The sequence below is a fragment of the Cuculus canorus genome, chromosome 1 (genome assembly GCF_017976375.1).
Source record: "Cuculus canorus isolate bCucCan1 chromosome 1, bCucCan1.pri, whole genome shotgun sequence".
NCBI classification, from domain to species: Eukaryota; Metazoa; Chordata; class Aves; order Cuculiformes; family Cuculidae; genus Cuculus; species Cuculus canorus.
The window spans coordinates 28,011,341-28,026,448 of record NC_071401.1 but is presented as its reverse complement, the minus strand read 5'-3'; the positions used below and the strand labels follow the sequence as shown (position 1 = coordinate 28,026,448).

At 40.3% G+C, this 15,108-nt stretch overlaps 1 protein-coding gene across 3 annotated transcripts; it reads right to left on the bottom strand.

Annotated features, from left to right (window-relative positions):
- Positions 1-1,074: 1,074 nt before the first annotated feature.
- CKAP2 (cytoskeleton associated protein 2) lies at positions 1,075-15,004 on the bottom strand. 3 transcript variants are annotated; one of them, XM_054082084.1, is made up of 9 exons: positions 14,807-15,004; positions 10,972-11,059; positions 9,062-9,140; positions 6,506-7,329; positions 5,305-5,491; positions 4,560-4,727; positions 3,957-4,029; positions 2,840-3,233; positions 1,075-1,957 (listed from the first exon to the last, which is right to left on the bottom strand). In XM_054082084.1, exons 1-9 carry the CDS (start codon positions 14,865-14,867, stop codon positions 1,720-1,722), a joined length of 2,112 nt encoding a protein of 703 aa, XP_053938059.1. In that variant the 5' UTR covers positions 14,868-15,004; the 3' UTR covers positions 1,075-1,719. The 3 variants fall into 3 exon arrangements, with proteins under 3 accessions (XP_053938059.1, XP_053938063.1, XP_053938072.1); XM_054082088.1 differs by having other exon boundaries at positions 9,062-9,137; positions 14,807-15,003; XM_054082097.1 differs by lacking the exons at positions 10,972-11,059; positions 14,807-15,004 and adding an exon at positions 9,437-9,665 and having other exon boundaries at positions 9,062-9,137.
- Positions 15,005-15,108: the final 104 nt, after the last annotated feature.

Genomic DNA, 15,108 nt, shown 5'->3' with positions numbered 1-15,108 from the left:
GGATACAATTGGCCTTCTTGGCATTTGTTCCTCACAAGCAAATGGTGTCTATACCCAGTATTTATTAAAAAGAGCATCCCCATAGCCTGCACATTACAAGGAGGCCTGTTAATACCTCAAGAGTCTCTTTAGACAAGGCACAAGCCCCCGTTACATTTCCCAACTGGCTTCTCTGCTGTAGTAACAGATTAATTGGTACCAGAACTTAGCACTGGTGACTGAAGTAAATGAAAGCTTAGGTCACATGAATCGTACTTTAACCTCAGTTATGTGTAAATAAAACTTTAACTATAGGATATTCTGCAATAAAAGAAAAGTGAATGTCTGAAAAAAAGACAAAATCAGCTAAAGCTGCACAAACCATAGAAATCTTGGACAGTTGTGTTGACAGAATGATTTCCACCATTTTGGTTTCCACAAATGAAAAAGCATTCCCACTTCACAGACATCCATGTTAAAAAAAAATAAATTAAAATACACTGAGTAGTCTCCACGCTGTCCCAGTCACTGCCCATGTCAAAACAGAACTGGCGTGACATGCCCTCATCAATGCATGAGCCACGAAAGGCAGCAGAGTTAAATCCTTCACAACAGAGAACCAGAAGTACCTGCCTAGACCATGTCCTGACTGTGACACGCTTGATCCTGTGTTACTCCTTGAAGTACTAGAAGTGAATGGTTGGACTTGCTCATCAGTAATCAGGAGGGTTCTAAGGACAATATAGTGCAATAGTGCACCTAAAGTTCGGTTTCTTGTTAGATGCACCTAGTTAGATGCAAAGAGTATGTCCCTTCTGCAAATAGATTTGAGCTAGCCACGAGGACCAAGGTTGTTTGACACTGAAACACAAATGCTCACCTAAGACTAAAGTTACAGTTCACATAAACTCTGCATGCTGAAGATACAGAAACACTGCTGAATGTGAAAAATTTCACTATGTTCTGCTCTGACAGTTAATTTCAAGAATAGACTGAAATAACTTTCAGAACTGCAGTCTCAGGTCTATAGTCATGTTCTGCAATTAATTTCCAGCCTAAAGCTCATAAATGAAGAACAAATACAAGTTGGTTGAGTAGTTTAATAAGTGTACCATATTACAGACTAATGCAAACCAACATTAGAACAGTCACATAGTAATTAGTGTATCAGACCTCATCTAAGGGAGATTAGGTAACCATGAGCAATCCCAGCAACTAAAGGGATTAAACTAAGTTTTGTTGAAATAACCCCTAAAAATGAATACAACAGTTAAGACTTAGTGTACATCTTACCAGCTGCTATCAGTTTTTAAAACTAAATGTTGCAGTAGTAGACATGGCCCTACTGGAAAGCTTATGTTTCTTTATCTAAAAGTTAGATTGTACAATTCTAAAGAATTTATAGGAATTGCAAGAGAAAAACAGTAGATCTTAGCAATATACTAGAGCCAAACAGTCCTATGGAGCATTAAAAATAGTTTTTAATTCAGTATTTCATGAACCATATTTAACATGAACACACTGTTATTTATAAGTACTAAAACAGACATTTACCACAATTTTGAAAAGGCAGAAACTTGAAAACGTTAAAGGTTGGTGAATCAGGCAGTCAAATTTCATCTTAAGCCACGCACGCAAGTTTTGGATAGCTCCTCTCTCAAAGCTGCTAAAAACCTCCTCCCAACTTTCCTTGAAAAGAATCTATCATCTTTAACCCCCATGTAGCAAGAACACTACTTTTTACTCTTCTATTTCAGCACTTGTTTCTTTGAGCGCTTGGCTCAGTTTGTCGATAAATGTGGTGGCTTTTGGTTCCAGTTCTCCCAGCTGTTCAAATGAAGAGACACATGGATCTTGATCTTTAACAGTATCCAATTGCTTGCACATCTTCTCCCGAATGCGTTGAGAATATCGCAAAGGGGTTACAATTTTCAGGTCTTTAGCAGTGGAGCCATTTGCCTCATGGTGCATCTTCACACTTAGGAAAAGTAAAAAAAAAAAATCACTAAACATAGGCACACCATCATACAAGTTACCTCCGTAGCATCTAGCAGAAACAGCAAGTCACAATTCATATTCAACTCTTCCTACTCCCATAGTCAAAGGAAATAGCAAACAGGACCTTTCCTATGCATACAGTTAAAACCAGATGTACAACTATTTCTTGGGCAAAATATTATCATCTGGAGAACCTACTATGAAGAGTTTCCAAAGGAAGATTCCCCCCTCATTCCATAGGGGTAAACAGTTCTTCCTGCTGTGAAGGATAATGGACAGCTGCCCAGAAGTCCAGCTTCATCAGATGACAAAGCTGAGCACAACTTTCCTCCATCTGCTATCTTAGAAGAAAACTTATAGCATAAAAAGAATTTAAATATTATCTGTTCTGTCCTGAGATTACCATCCAGATTCTTGCCGCAAGATACAGTTAAGATAATCTTTATAGGACAGTTAAATCTAAATAATTTTCACTTCTTTTGTATGACATAAAACCACATCCACAGTTGAGAAAGGAAGGCCTGGAGACACTCTCTCTTTACCTAGCTCAGCGTAGAACTGCTACAGCCATGTGTGCTGTGGGAGGGGATCCTAAACCTGGAATTCATGTCTCTGCCACAAAGAGGTTTGATTACTCTGTACTGAGGCATTCAGAAAGCAAAAGAGATTGTGTAAACACAGGAATTTATTTTAAAATGCTTCTTTCTGAAGGAAGTGGAAGCCACCCTAAAAAAACCCTAAGGTCTTAAGAGCTTTTACCAAGGTGTTCACAAATGTAGTGCCTCCCTGCTTCAATAGGACACAAACGTTACTATTGTCCCAGACACTGCAAACTTTCTGCAGTTACCTGAAGTAATCTTACCTTTCCAAGTATGATGTGGTAGATGGATTGCATCTCATTAAATAAAATGTGTCATTCTCCTTCTCAGGAGAATTAACTGCTTGGGCTGTATCTTTTACCCCATCCTCATTCTGCTCTTCTGTTTCACGTTTTCCTTTCTTTTTTATACGTTCTTTGGTCTTGTCCTTTTTATTCTTTTTTGGAAATATCTCTTCTCCTAGTTTCAAGTCTAAATCCACTTCTTCTTTTTTGATCAGTTCATTGCTAGTCTCTGCTTCCTTGTCATCACCCTTTGGTTTTTGGTCGAAGCTAAGATCCTTGAAGGCCTCCCGAACCTGCTCTACAGGTGAATTTGGTTCCTTGCTCACTTCTACTCCCTCACTTAAATGGGCTTCTGTCACAGTTCCCCCTAAAACTGAAATATTGAAGAAAGTACAGCTGTGATTAGTTAAAACTAAAGAGAAGTCAGTGTTTTAGAGAGATTTCAGAAATCTTAAAGCTTTACACAAGAATGAAAGTTAAGTATGTGTTGAGTCTGAACCACAGCAATTTAAGTTACTAGTAACTTTAGTCACCTTCAAGAACCTGCAACCTGAAAACTCAGGCTAAGTACATCCTGAGAAGTCATTCTCTTCCTTCCCAAGCATAGCAGCTCTGAAGAAGTATTTCAGTCAGTTTCTGGCATCAAATACTTGTCAGGTTATGTTATATTAAACAGGAACATACATGGCTACTTTGCTTTCAAAAGTGGAATATTTACCACCCTTAACTGACACTATGCCACAAGACAACCATCAGCATGCCAGTGAAGGAATTTGTGTGTCAAAAAGCAACTGATTTTTAGCTCACAAAAGTGCTTTTATTTACTCTTTGTTTATCCAGTTAAAATAACTCAGCATTACTTTGACAGAGCTTAAGTAGAAAATTTGAATATGAAAGCATCACCACTATTAATTTTAACATGCTCACAATTGAAAGGATTAGTTTAGTCAAGGTTGTTTTCAAAGACAATTGAGTACAAAATAATCACAGAAGTTTCCATGAAATAGAATTTAATATAGGCACAAATAGTTTAAGCAGTTAGCTTGTGTTGCCTGTCAAGCCAGATGTTCAACAAGAACAGAGTACTCAAACTTACCATCTTCAGGCTTAAAAAGGCTTTCAGTATTTTTCAGCATATCTATTAGTGTGTGTCGTAGTTCATCTTTAGGCTGGGAAAAAAGTTACATAGTTTCAGAAAGGCAATTCCAAAATTAATCATCACTTCAGCTTATTGGTATAACAGTTACAGACCACACTATGTTCATGTTACAAACCCTTTATTTAATGCTATTCAGACATAAGTCAGAGCAAAACTGAATGCTGTATTTTCTATATTTGGTGAACTAAGGCTGTATTTGATGCCCAAAAATCTTGCTGATATTAAAGCACAAGAATTAAGTCCATCAGTAAATGTAAAATGAAGTTCTGTTTGGGGTTTATAATGACACTAGAAGTCTCAGTCCTTAATTTCTTCTAGGTGGAACATCATATGGTATTTTAGTGACCCTAAACTTTTTGTCTTGAAAGTAGTATCTGACATGGTTACAGAGCAAACCAGATCCAATTTTTATGTTCAAGCAGGTCACCTGGCTCTCTTGCTATAAAAGGATTTATGAAAATCAGAAGTAGCTGTGTTTCATACACCATACTTTTACGCCTTTATATTTGTTAATCTCAAACTTCATGACAAGTTGCTCACCATTGCTCCTGCCAAAATGGCTTCCTCATAGACAGCAATAAGCTTTTCAAGAGGGCCCATCTGTGCAAGACGCATACAACAGATCCAATAATTCGCAAGCTTCTTAGCCCCAGGAATGCTCTGCGTCAAATCTTCCAACATGGCACATACTTCATTGCCTTGACATCCCTAAAGTCAACACAAGAGCAGATATTTAAATGCAGTGAAAATTCCAAGGTGCTGTAGCTGATTTATACATAGCTGATTTTGAAGTACAAAGCAAGTTTTTTTGGAGGAGAGTAACCCTGAGTGTTAAAGATGACAAGTATTTCCGAGACTGAAGTATGAACCGAAGCAGAACTGCCATCCACCTATTCTTCCAAATGAGAATTATTTGTATAGTATTGTAAAAAGAAGAGATAGTACAACACAGACACCTTCAGAACTACTTTAATCAGACTTCTTCGCAAGTCCAGGCAAGTTTCTGCAAATACAAACTTGTTTTAGATTAATTTCTTCAGATATACGCTCATTACACTACAGCTTTTCCACCTTGCTATTTTACTATTATTGCTTAACCTCATTAGGTACTTCAGTAAGTTAGCAAAGATTAACTGATAATCAATTTCTTTGGGTGTTTGTGTATTGCACAACTCAGGGTGCAGTTACTCTCCTGCCTCTGATTCAGAGATCCAGCACGCCTGTAGGAATTGCATGTTGTAGGGACTTAATATGATGAGAATCCAGTAGGCAAGGGACTGAATACCTGTTCTGTTAACTGCAGACATTCTGCAAGAGTCTTGTTGACCTTTTCACTATGTAATACATGCTCTGAAGAGTCACCAGAAGACAATTCTTGGTTTTCACTTTTAGACTGGTGTCCCAGAACTGCAGACATAGGAGGTCTCCTCATCGCTTTTCCTCTAGATGCCCTCCATTCATCCAGGCGAGCTCTGCATTTAAGAATATTATTAGCTGAAGTGACAGATATAATTTTTTACATTGACTGACACTAACTAGGATAAGTCATACAAAGACAGATAATCCTTCATCTCTCTCTCTCTCTCTTTAATTCTAAAAGGAATGGAACTGACATTTAGACCTGTGTGGAAGTTTTAGAACCATGCATATCATTAACTGCGTTAGGCATCTATCAAGTCTAAATACATTCATCTCTACCTTTGCAGCAGCCACAAGAGGGTTAAGCTACAGGCCTTTTTTTTTTTAAGGGAGGGTAAAACCAATGCTTCCAATTTGTTTGTCTGTGCCACCTCTCTTCCCTAATCCCACTTCAAACCAGAAAACTAGAAACTACCTCTAGAGACACAAAGCATAGAGAACAGCCCAGAACAACTCTATTGCACAGTTTTCAAAATCTGAATTCAGTCTTCAAATACATTTCATTTCAACCCCACACCCCTGGACCACCAATTTCCAGTAAACATGACTTTCTACAAGGAGATTTACTAAGAATACTGCATAACTTCCAGATTATCAATCTTCACCTCATTGTCTAACTTGCGTTCATGAAACTGAAAAATGTCATTGACAAGTACTCTCCTTCAGTCCATAAACAAGCTCATTTCTATATACATCCAGCACCAATCATCTTTGTTTTTTAAAGCAGTGGCATGCATGTGTGATTCACTTACAGTATTGTCTGTCATGCTAAAGGCTGTCACAACACTTATCCCAAAAAACAGAGAGCTCAAGCACTATACATTTTCTGCTTATAACTGCACAGGACAAGCTGTAGGCCTGAAAAGCTGCTTCAGTAGTCTGAATCCTGACTTCTCATTACCAAGTCTACAGTTTTAGCCTGCTACCCTTGCGCATCAAGTTCAAACATTCAGTTCTCTGTGTCAGCGCATCTACAGTAAGAAATAGATCAAAACAGACATTCTTGGAAAGAAGGTCTAAATATCTCCTGAGATCAAGCTACAGTGGTGAGTAAGTAATTCAGTTACCTTCTCTCTTCTGATGACTTCTTTGGAAGAATAGATTTTCTATTACAATTGGTTTCAGAATCCTGTCCTGGCTTTGTACTAGAAAAAACAGAAATTGATTTTGCTGGAGTTCCTGGTCTTCCATCTTCACAAAAATCTGCACATTTCTTCACTCCTAGTGCTCTGCGGTCAGAATGGTTAGAAGTAACCTTCAGTGGCTGTGGTCCCCTTTCAGTAATTGTTTTTTGAACTGTCACTTTCCTTGGTGCTACAGCAGATGTTGGTTGCAGTTTCTTCAGACTGGACTGTGGGTTAATAGCAACTTTACCGGATGGTTTGCTCTGGGATGGGAGGACACCACTTGGTTTTACAGAACTCTGGTAGTTGGTGACTTTGTTGGTCTTCAAAACTACACTGGAGTTGCTTGTGGACAAAGACCTTGCTGCTGGTTTGGTGGCAGAAGGAAGAAGCTTCTTGTTTGGCAAAGAACTCTTTTCCCTCTCACTTACTGGTGCTTTTCGGAAGGAGTTTATCTTGGACTGTATAACTTTGCCACGGTATGTACCAAGCACTGGTTTCTTTGGTAGGATGACATTCAGATTTTGTTTTTCTGCAATCAGCTCCTTCTCTTTCCTGCTTTTTATTTGCAAGAAGGACTTGCTAAGTGACAGGTGGCGAGATTTTATTTCAGTGACTCTATCCTTGGATACATGATCTTCAGGATTATAGTTTGTGCCTGATAGGGAATTTGTCAGTGTGATTGTGGAGGAGTTTAAAGTAACATTTTTTTCTGAGGTTCCACTTGATTGGTCCCATGACAGTTTATCAGCATTCTCTTTATTTTCCTGAAATCAAAAGCAGATTCATGAGAAGCACGTTACTTGTTTCCATAGAGGCTTTCACTTACAGGACTAAAGTGTTTAACAGTAAATACCACTTTAAAGTTGTCAACAAAAGTAGTGTAAATATACTGAGTAGAATATTTGTCAACTATTTTTTGCAGAATTCACATTAGAAAATAAAATAAGGATTATTTAAACTCTGCCTTGGGAGTAAGAAGGCCTAACCTTTGGCCAAACTCTTCTTGCAGAAACAACATTCTCTTAAAGCAACTGCTGGCTTATAACTGCCAAAAGCACCTTCTAAAAAGAGTCAAAGTAAAAACTGGCTTGAAGCTGTATATAGTCAAAAGCAGTATCTCAGTTTACATACCCCATCACTTAATCACAGAACCATTCCTCTGCTTAGTATGGATAGCTTACTAACAAAAGGGAATGAATAAAGCCTCTAAGTAAGGCACTAAAATATGTTGCTAGAAAAGGGAGAATTTTTCTTGCTAATGAGCTGTAGGAGGCTGTATTTAAGAATAGACATGATTTTTATATGGCTTTACTGCTCCCTGGAACTCTCAACTCTATGTTCTCAGCATAACCCTAGACCAGAGGCCAAGAAGTGGGCCCTAGTCTTTTCCTCCAAAGAATATGCTTTACAGCAACTAATTCAGCATTATCCCACACAGCAACTTATAGAAGATTGGAAGATTCAAAGGCAGGGGAAAAAAAAAAAAAAAAGTGAATAACAACACTGAGAAGTCTCCCTTAAGGAAGATGTCCTTGAATTGTAAGAAAACTACATGGTATCCCATCTCCTGATCTGTCATTCAGGCTTAGAAGTTAATTTCAACCAAGCCAATAACTAGAGCTTGAATACAAGAGCTGATATTTAAGGAAGCTATGTAGCTTAACTCAACTTTAGAAGTCACACAAGACATTAACACAGAACAAAGTGTCTCTCTTCAGGAAATCTCTAATAAAACTTTTGTTCTCACTATTGGCATTTTTCTCCTCAACACTCAGTTTTGAAGTTTTAAGCAAAAGCTTTCCTTCTCAAATAACCCTAGGTGTCTCAAGTCTTTTGGAACCTGAACTCAAAACCATCTAACATGAACACAGGTTTTGTGTCTATTTTTTCCCCCCTCATCTTTCTTTGAGAACAGGTCCGGAGAAGAATCTGTATTTTGCTATTTCTAAACAGCTCAACCATGTGCATCTTAATTCTGGAAAAGTAACACAAAATGTTATAGGGAAAACATTCCCTTGAACTGATTAAGTATAGGCTTCTATATCTGATTACCTAGATTTGCCAGCATCACCCCACATTCAACAGTTACTTTCGTTCGTAGTTTTTGGTTTTTTCCAAGTAACAGTCTACAATAAAAGAATTCTCTACTCTGACAGAAAACTTCGCTCAGATTTTAAATAACTTCCCTGAAGACTGAAAATATATCCAAAGAGTTCTGCAAGTCTCAAGAAAAGTCAGTAAAATTGAATCATTATTTCAGCAATAATAGTATCCTTTTAACTCCTGGATCATATTGATATTCAGTCAGGTACAAACTGAATATCAATATGATCCATTATATACAGTAAAGTGACAGCTCTCTAAAAAGTATATATTAAGCAACACACTGCACCTCTGTACCTGCAAACTACGTAAATAACAGTATAAGCAAGCAAGGAATGTTGTTGCCACAGAAACAGAGCACCTTCAGTATTTGAGTATCAGAGAGAGACTTACCATTCCAGGCTTTGGAGATGTTGAGAGCTGTATTGTGTCTTGCAGTTTATTGCTAGTTGCTCTCCTAGTTCTGCTACTGCTTAAAAAAAAAAAGAAGACATCCTAAATCATCCTGCAACATAACAAAGGAATGTATTTTTAGAGTCAGTTCACATCGTCTAGATGGCAGTCTGCAGGATGAATTCACACTGGAGTATTTCTGTCCAGCTTGTACTCTTCCTCCAGAAAAATTAAATGGCTAAGCAATCATTGATCAGGACCCAGGCTGCAAAGCATTCCTTCTTGCACCATAAAGGGCGGACTACCAGAGCGGAAGAAAAGAACTGGCCCTATTTACTGGAGGCGCCATTCTCATGTTGAAGGATGAACACCAACCTGTATGGCCTGATGCATCTGCTACAGAAGTTCCTAAACGCTGCAGTTGAGAGGGAAGAGGGAGCAGCACAAGGAGTTGAAGCTCAGCTCTTACAATGAGATCAGAGGCCAGGTGAGTCTGAACCAGGATACCTAGCTCCTACCACACTGACAGGTTCCCAAACCTGCAGTCAGGCACCAGAGCTGACTACCCAGTAAGTAACAAAACCACCAAGACCAGTATTGTCTCCTAGCAACTATGAAAATGTATTGACAGCTCAAAAGAAAGACATCTCAGTTTAAAGATACAAATCCAAATTCTTTCTCTAATGCTTCATTATATGAAACGTGGCACTACTGCATGTGACTGAAAATTAGCGCTCCAGTTACCAAATGGTATCTTTGCATCAGATGATCTTCTGGAAGCTAGCTGAGTTGAAAATGAGGGTACATAAGTGTAAATAAAGATAAAGATAACTGGTGACTTTGAAATGCTGGAGAAAGCAGTCTGCATCACACTATCGCCTCCAGGTCATATACCAGAGTTAAGAGAACTAATCAGAAATCATAGAATCACAGAAGCACTGAGGTTGGAAAAGACCTTTAAGATCATCGAGTCCAACCATAGACCTAACAGTGCAAAGTACACCACTAAACCATGTCCTTAAGTGCCATGACTACACATCTTTTAAATATCTCAACCACTTCCCTAGACAGCCTGTTCCAATGCTGGGCAGCCCTTATAGTGAAGCGGTTTTTCTTGATACACAATCTAAATTTCTTCTGGCACAACTTGAGGCTGTTTCTTGTCATCTATCACATTTTACTTGGGAAAAGATCCCAACACCCAAACTGCTGCAACTTCCTTATAAATAATCACAGGTGCAGAACACACAAAAGGGAACTATCTGCAAAATAAAAGCACGAGTCACACACGCATGCATGATGGTGCTAAACAATGAGTTAGCTGAAGACAATGAAAATCCCTAGAATTTAATAGCCAGAGAAGAAACTGAAAGCAAGGAAGAGTAGATCAAATGCTAAATTGAGAGTATTGCTACAGTGTTTACAGAACATTATACCTACCTGTTGGCCATCAAACAGGCTGGGTTTTATTACAATATATTTACTTATAGCATAAAATAGTGAATTAGTAACTATAAAAATACAATGAAGCTAGATCAAGTAGATTGTGAATACATGCAGCATAGCCTGGGCAAAAAGAGGAGGAAAAAAGTTATTTGTAGAAGGTTATAGAGGCAAACAGCAAAGAGGGATCTGAAACAAGAGCTCTACCATAGGAGGGTATCCCATCCTGTCTTGAGTCTCTAGAAGAACAGATAATAGAGCTCATGAATTGCAGCTATTATGCAATTGTTTAAAAAAATTTTTTGTATTTGCTGACAAAAAAAGGACTTTTGGAAATCCATGTGGTTACCAGTCTCATTGTAGAGTCTCACCTTTTGGTTGAGGTTCTCTGCAAGAACTACTATTTACATCTTTACCATCAGCCACAGACCTTTCTAATGGAAAATAAACCATAGCAGAAATACTACCTGATCGGTTCCTGGTTTTCTTGAATGGGCACACCAGAAAAGGTCTTTTTTCTTGATAGATATTCTTCAACTTTTTGTCGTCTTTGTTCTAGGGGATTTAAAAAAACAGACTTATTACTATTTTAGATGAAAATGTGAGGCCAGACAAACTTTGTCTCTTAGAGAAAAAAAAAAAGAAGCGCAATTAGAAAAAGCACCAAGACATTATAAAACAGACACTGTAGATTAAGAAAGTCTTTAGCTTAATATTCACATTATGATGTCTTACATATTCTTTCATTTCTTGAAAAAGGCTATATTCAAAGGGTAGTTGAATGTAATTTCAGATCTATACAAGATGGCTGGTTTGCTGCATTAAGCTAAAAGAAACATAATTTTGTTATCTAAGGAAATCAAGCTCATGCTTTTATCTTTAGGATGTCTGCCTGGTATTTCACATACTTACTGTTGGTTCAGCAAGCACACTTTCCACTTGTGACAGTAGCGAGGCAAGTACAGCACTCATGAAAAACCCCATGCACATGAACCCAACTGACCATCTGTAAAGCTATTTGCTTCTCTTCCGTTGTCGTCTGGGCATCTACATAAAATGTCGGACCAACGGGAATGTTAATAATAGCACGAAATGGTCTTGAAAAGGTCTTAAACCAGCTGTCAATGTCTTAATACAGAAAGTCATTCTAGAACGTGATACTATTTCCCATGTTTTCTCTGGCTGACTGCACACCACAGACTTATGTCCTTCATAGAACTACATAGCTGATCTTTTTCAGAGACTTTTCCTTATTCCTGTAGGGAGCCAGTGAACTTCGTTTGCTGGAAGCAGCTGGCATAAGATGGTCCTGCCACCCAAAGCAAGCTCAAGAATCCACAAAGACAATCTGGACTATTAAGACTCCAAGTCTTACAATTCTTTCACATGCAGTGGGATGTGAGAGCACAAGTTAAAGCCTTATCTTCTACTAGGAAAAACAATTCCTTTATGGCTTTACACAGGAACTCATAACATTGCACCATCCTCCATCATAGGCAAGTTCATTCAAAAATGGAAGTCTTTGATGATCTTGCCTATGAAACCTAGGTTCTGCCCCTCCTAGGCCAGCACAAGTCCCCTTTTGAATCTCTTTGCACGTGTTCTTTATATTTCATATTTTGTCTTGCCTGTTGTTCTTGATCCACACCTTAGAAACCTCTGCAAGCTCCATCAACACGTTCCCTCAAGGCTGACATATTTCTGTATTACTGAAGCTTATAGTGGGAATCGCTAAAACAATATTGCTTTTGAGAGCCTGAATTTTGATCCTGAAAATAAATAAGCTGTTGATGGTGCACCCTCCATGGTAAAAAGCTGTGACCCCACAGAATGAGGTAATAACCCTCAGAACCTCCGTCAAGTACAGGAGAGCTGAAAAAGGCAAGTTCTTTCTGATGCATTGACACACCATGAACTTAAAGCACACAACCAACAGAGCTGATTCAGACTCAGGCTTGCAGCAACATCACATTTCACTTAAGATATGGTGCCTTTTTAGCACAGCTATCCAAGCCTACACTGAATGAAGCCCAGGAGTCAGTGCACATCACCTCCTTCTGAAGGGGGGTGTGTGCCAGAGGCATACCTGCCAAAAACTGCTGCATCCTAGAGCCCCCCCAAAATGGATGAACAGTACAGTGCATGTCTAGATCAGGGCATTTGTTTTTTTTCAGTGGGATGGTCTTAAGGCATGTTTTTTTGTCACAAAGAAAGGCTTTGGCTGTAGAGGACCCACCGGGGCGGGGAGGAATGGCGGCCCTAGCCCTGCCGGGGAGAGCAATGTCTCCTCATCCCACTTGTGCCATCCCCCAGCTCAAAGGCACTGCTGTCAAGAGCCGCCCAGTCTCGGACCGCACCTGAGGCACTTGCCCTCCTCTCCTGCTTCCCAAGAATCACAGAATGAGACAAGTTGGAAGGGACACACAAGGATCATTGATTTCATCTCCTATCCTTGCATAGGACAATCGCAAAATTTACACAATGTGTCTGAGGTTGTTGTACAAATGCTTCTTGCATCTTGTCGTGCTTGGTGCCATAATTGCTTCCCTGGGGAGCGGTTCCAGTGCTCCACTGCCCTCTGAGTGAGGAGACTTTTCCTAATATCCAACCTAAACCTCTCCTGGCACATCTTCCCACCATTCCCTCGGGTCCTGTCATTGGTCCCGAGAAACAATTAGCTCCTCCTTCTTCACTTGTGAGGATGCAGCGACTCCCTTCTGACGGGAACAGAGGATCCAAAATGCCAACCAGACCAAACCCACAGAGAAGTCTGCTGCCTCTCTGGGGCGAGGATAAGAGATACAACCAGAAAACTCCCTAGTCTGGTAATGCCCTCAGACTATTTCCCACTAGTAGTTTTTCATATAGCAAGGAGATAGCAAGGAGAAATCCTAAACCAATCAAAACGGATTGCTGAGCCCTGGGACGGTTGCTTAAAGGGTCAGGTACACAGGTGGCATTTCCTTCAATGCTGTCAGTAGCAGGGAATAATATCAAATTAAGCAGGCAGGTCCAGCTGGTCAACACATGGCTCTGAGGATGGTGTCATAAGCAGAACTTTGGGTTCTTTGACCATGGGATGGTCTACTCATCATCAGGTATACTGGCATCTGCCTCCCAATGAAGGGGAAGTGTTTTCGCTCAAAAACTGGCAGAACTGATCAATAATGCTCTAAACTAGATTTGAAGGTGGAAAGGGGTAACAGCAGGCTAGTCAGTAATGAGCTATGGGAAGGGACACCAAAGCCTGAGAGACAAGCGACCAACTCCTGTTGATACCAAAAATGCTGGCAAACATTCTAAGACTTGTTTTGGAGTTTTAGAAAGCAAGCACCCTTTATCAGGGCTGGACAACGTGAGGGAGTGATCTCCATCAATCATGTGTACCGAGACAAAAGCTGGGGACAGAATGTATTTCCCACTTAAAGGCATATGTATAAATTTTCCCAGAAATATTATGTATGTTCTATTGCTTCTCAAGGTCTAATTTTAACATTATTACAGAATCACAGAATAGAAGCATAAACAGTTAAGGTTGGAAGGGACCTTAAAAATCATCCAGTTCCAACCCCTCTCTCACAGGCAGGGACACCTCCATGAGACCAGGCTGTCCAAGGCCCCATTCAACCTGGCCTTGAACACCTCCAGGGATGGGGCATCCACAACTTTCCTGGGCAACCTATGCCAGTGCCTCACTACTCTCATAGTGAAGAAATTCTTCTTAATGTCTAGTCTAAATCTGCCCCTCTCCAGTTTATATCCATTCCTCCTCGTCCTATCACTATAAACCTTTGTTCCAACAGTTACAGATCCTTCTTGTACTGAGGATTCCAGAACTGGACACAGTACTTCAGATGAGGTCTAATACTCCAGATGAGGTCTACAGTCCCTCCCCAGCTTTCTTGTATAAGTCATTGTATATTCTTGAAGTTAGACAGGATGTCTCTCTGTTTTCTTTCAAACAAGTGTTCTTTCCAGACATTGATCATTATTTGAAGATGATAACGTCTTATGTGAAGTATGAGCTGTACTGAAAAGATGTCTCTTCTTCTATAATCACCTCTATTTGCAGCCTCTCCCCATCTCAAATGCGATATCAAGCAGAGAGATGGAGCCAGCTCCAATCTAGCAAGAAGCACCAGAAACTCCAGGGTTGGAACTGGGTGATCTTTAAGGTCCCTTCCAACCCAAACCATTCTGATCCCATGACTTAGATGGAACTTTAGTTTAAATCGAAGTTACCCCACTTTTCTGAGCCGCCCCCTCCCTGCCTCGCCCCGGTGCCCGCCCCACAGCGCTCACCGCGGAAAGCAGGCTCGGTCCTGCGGCTGGCGGGGAGCTGTGGGGGATCCCGAGCCGCCATAGCCGCTCCGCTCCCACACAGCGGTTCTGGATGGAAAGAATGGAGAAGGCGGGAGGGAAACGACAGACAGGTCGCGCGCCGCCACCGCCGTTTGAATCCCCCGCCGCGCTCGGCCCGGCCGCGGGACTCGAACCGGCCAATGGGAGAGCGCGGCGGGGGCGGTGCGCGCTGCGCCCCGCGGGAAGATGGCGCCCACAAGATGGCGGCGGGAATATGGCGCCCGCGCCTCAGGCTACCGCTA

Coding starts and splice junctions, on each gene's coding strand:
- CKAP2 (XM_054082084.1), bottom strand. CDS start 14,867: ATGGCGGCTCGGGATCCCCCACAGCTCCCCGCCAGCCGCAGGACCGAG. Junction 9,141..10,971: donor GAAAACCAGGAACCGATCAG/GTAGTATTTCTG, acceptor TTTTTTTTTAAG/CAGTAGCAGAACTAGGAGAG. Junction 4,728..5,304: donor GTCTGCAGTTAACAGAACAG/GTATTCAGTCCC, acceptor TGTTGACTTTAG/GGATGTCAAGGCAATGAAGT.